The sequence below is a fragment of the Sinocyclocheilus rhinocerous genome, unplaced genomic scaffold (genome assembly GCF_001515625.1).
Source record: "Sinocyclocheilus rhinocerous isolate Xijiao unplaced genomic scaffold, SAMN03320098_v1.1 scaffold1093, whole genome shotgun sequence".
NCBI classification, from domain to species: domain Eukaryota; kingdom Metazoa; phylum Chordata; class Actinopteri; order Cypriniformes; family Cyprinidae; genus Sinocyclocheilus; species Sinocyclocheilus rhinocerous.
The window spans coordinates 1066653-1070186 of record NW_015626381.1 but is presented as its reverse complement, the minus strand read 5'-3'; the positions used below and the strand labels follow the sequence as shown (position 1 = coordinate 1070186).

Sequence of the window (3534 nt, the reverse complement as noted above, 5' to 3'; positions counted from 1 at the left end):
TTATAAAATGGATAGTTCCGGTCCTTGATTCTGATTGGCTGAGCCAAGTTCAAACCTTTGTTTACGTTTGTCTGTTGCTCGGCAACCACTTTGTTGCAACCACAACTGTTTCTGAGGAGCTACATTGTTTGGTGGAAGAATACTGTTTTTATTAATATCATTACACTTTATTTGCTCTGTTTTATTTTGTGAAACCTTACTAGGTATATGTGAATAACCGTTTTATAAAAGCAAGCCCCGTGAAGCCGTGGTTTACAGTGAATCTATAACAGCTAAGGGGGTTCATTATCATATTCACTGTAAACCACGGCTTCTTGGAGCTTATTGCTTTATTAAAGTAGTAGTATATCATGGTTTCCACAAAAATATTGGGCAGCACAACTGTTTTCATCATTGATAATAATCAGAAAGTTTCCTGAGCAGCAAATCAGCATATTAGAATGATTTCTGAAGATCATGTGACACTGAAGACTGGAGTAATGATGCTGAAAATACAGCTGCATATCACAGAAATAAATTACAGTTTAACAGATATTCACATAGAAAACAGCTGTTTTAAATTGTAATAATATTTCACTTTTTTTACTGTATTTTTAATCAAATAAAAGCAGCCTTGGTGAGCAGAAGAGAGTCTTTCAGAAACATTAAAGAATCTGTATTAGTGTAAGCTGGTGATCTGTGTCCGGTGTGTGTCCGGAGTAAAGTGTGTGTTGTGTGTTTCAGATCCGTTCTGCTCTAAAGGTTACGCGCGAGTGAAGGGGACCATCTGTGAGGGTGAGATCTCGCATCACGCTTCACTCTCTGCATGCATTGAGAGTCTCATATTCACCTGCTTCATGTCTCTGTGTGTGTGTGTGTGTCTCTGTGTGTGTGTGTGTGTGTGTCTGTGTGTGTGTCTGTGTGTGTGTGTGTGTCTGTGTGTGTGCGCAGATGTGAACGAGTGTGACGTGTTTCCCGGCGTCTGCATCAATGGGAAGTGTGTGAACACAGACGGGTCGTTCATCTGCCAGTGTCCCAGTGGGATGACGGTGGACTCCACTGGAAGGACCTGCGTTGGTGCGTATGAAACTCCAGCAGAATGCATTTCTGATGAGTGTATCACCCATAAAACTACTCTGACATGAATTTTCAGGTTCATGAATGTGACCCTGCAGCACAAAAGCAGTGTTAAGTCGCTGGGGTATATTTGTAGCAACAACTTTAAAGATGATTTTCTCAATATTTAGATTTTTTTGCACCCTCAGATTCCAGATTTTCAAATAGTTGTATCTCAGTCAAATATTGTCCTATCCTAACAAACCATACATCAATGGAAAGCTTTCAGATTATGTATAAATCTCAATTTCAAAAAATTGACCCTTATGACTGGTTGTGTGCTCCAGGGTCACATTTGTGTTTGCACAGATAAACGCATAAATGGGGAAATGGTAAACACATTTTTGTTATAAACAAACATAATAAGTAAACATATTGAAATGAAATAAACAAATAATATAAAATTTCTTATTTTATCTTATTTCTTAACTATTTGCAACAAGGCAACATTTCTCATTTTCATTTAGTTTAAGTACTAAAATAATTAATACTGATCAATATAAAATTTAAAAATATATAAAAACTAATTTAATACAATTTTAACAAAAAATTTAATTAGAAATGTAAAACATTAAAATAACATCTAATTCAAAATATTAACAAAAAACTAATAATATCTCAATGATGCTAAAATAACACTCATCTGAACATTTTTGTTCTTTTAGTCGGCACTATTTACCATAATAATATATATTAACATTAATCTGTTAGCAAGCGAGTTAAATTTGATTGCTAAAAAAATCAATTGAGAACAGCAATGGATTCATTTTCCTGTTTATTCTAAATGACACTTTAATTGAATCATTTTCATCATGCATATCGCCAATTAGTCTCTTTTGCATTTATGCAAATGACTGGATTCCAATTCATGGGCAGGATTATGCTAATTGTGAATGAGCCTGCACACACGTCTTATTTGCAAATAACAGTAATTAATTAACATACTATTAAATCAGAGGTTTATGAAGCATTTATGAAAGACTTCATCCCAGAGGAATTCCAGCACTTCCTTTTTCTCAGACATTGAAAGTCCAGTCTAGCAAATCCTAAACTAGAAGTGGTGAAAACATTTCATGAAATGTCGAGCACTTATGAAGTTAAAAAGACCCTCAACACACTGCAAAACCACTTCTTCAGTATTTTGTGAGATGTGCTGATCTACATTTAGCAAAGCAAGAAAAACAATTCTCAAACAAGGCACAAAATTTAAAACACAACACCATTCAAAAGTTTAGAGTCTGCATTTCTTTGATATAAAACACAGTAAAAACAATAGTATTGTGAATATCATTTATAATCTAAATTTTGCTGAAAGCAGCCATTACTCTTCAGCGTCACACGATCCTTTAAAAATCATTCTAACATGCTAATTTGATGCTCAAGTATATAATTCATATAATATAATTATCAATATTAAAAGCACTTGTGAAAGTCTTAGTCACTTTTGATCAATTTAATGCATACTTTCTAAAACAAATCAACTTAAATGCATGCTAAAGCAACTTCTAAACTATTTTGTTTCTACTGTACACAGAGACACGCTTGAGTTATGGTGAGACAAAAAACATGTATTTTACCCCCCCCGGAACGCCATTGGGCTATTTTTGGGCTAGTTTTGAGTAGCAATTGGGTGGGTTTTGTTGTGTAAACCTGGCAACCCTGACTTAGATGTATGCTAAAGCAACTAAACTATTTAGTTTCTACTGTACACAGAGGCGCTTGGGTTAAGATGAGACATTAGCATTCAGTGACCTAAAGAACATTACACAACGCTGTTTTGCATGCAAATTGGGAAGGTCTGTTTTGCATGCAAATTCCCAAAGTTTCCTGAAAGTGTTGTGAATGTGTGTGTTTGCAGACCTGCGGACGGAGCTGTGTTACCTCACACACGTTGATGAGCGCTGCGGCGCTCCGATCACGGGCCGGCACCGTGTGGACGCCTGCTGCTGCTCCGTGGGTGTGGCCTGGGGCCCGGAGTGCGACGAGTGTCCGGAGAAAGGAACGCCAGAATACACCCAGCTCTGCCCTCGGCCCGGATTCTCCCACCGCGGAGACTTCATCAACGGCAAACCCTTCCTGAAAGGTGCGTGAGACAGACGGGCCGCTCCTGACCCGATCCGTGGCTGCTTACCACAAACACATTTATCCATTGTTTTGATTTCAAATCCAAACATTGTCACTGAAAATGCTTTTTCAGCATTGTGATTGGTTTTTTACACAGTACAGTAATACAATCTTTCATAGACGTGTAAATGCGCCATAACCTATGTGTTGACTGTGAAACACAGTAGACTTTAATTATATCCATTTATGGTGCAATTACTACATTTCCGTGTCAATCCATGTTCATATTTACCGAAAACAATGCGCTGTCACTTTAATTCAGCGCAGACCGCAACCGTGTGCAGTGTGAACGCTTTAATCCATTAACATGGGGGC

The 3534-nt window shown here is 37.4% G+C and overlaps 1 protein-coding gene across 1 annotated transcript in view; it reads left to right on the top strand.

Moving 5' to 3' along the window:
* The window catches only part of fbn1 (fibrillin 1), an 82522-nt gene that overhangs the window by 31459 nt on the left and 47529 nt on the right, over positions 1-3534 (top strand). Inside the window, 3 exon segments of the mRNA XM_016518610.1 lie at positions 724-774; positions 931-1056; positions 2954-3178. Coding sequence (XP_016374096.1) covers positions 724-774; positions 931-1056; positions 2954-3178 — 402 coding nt within the window.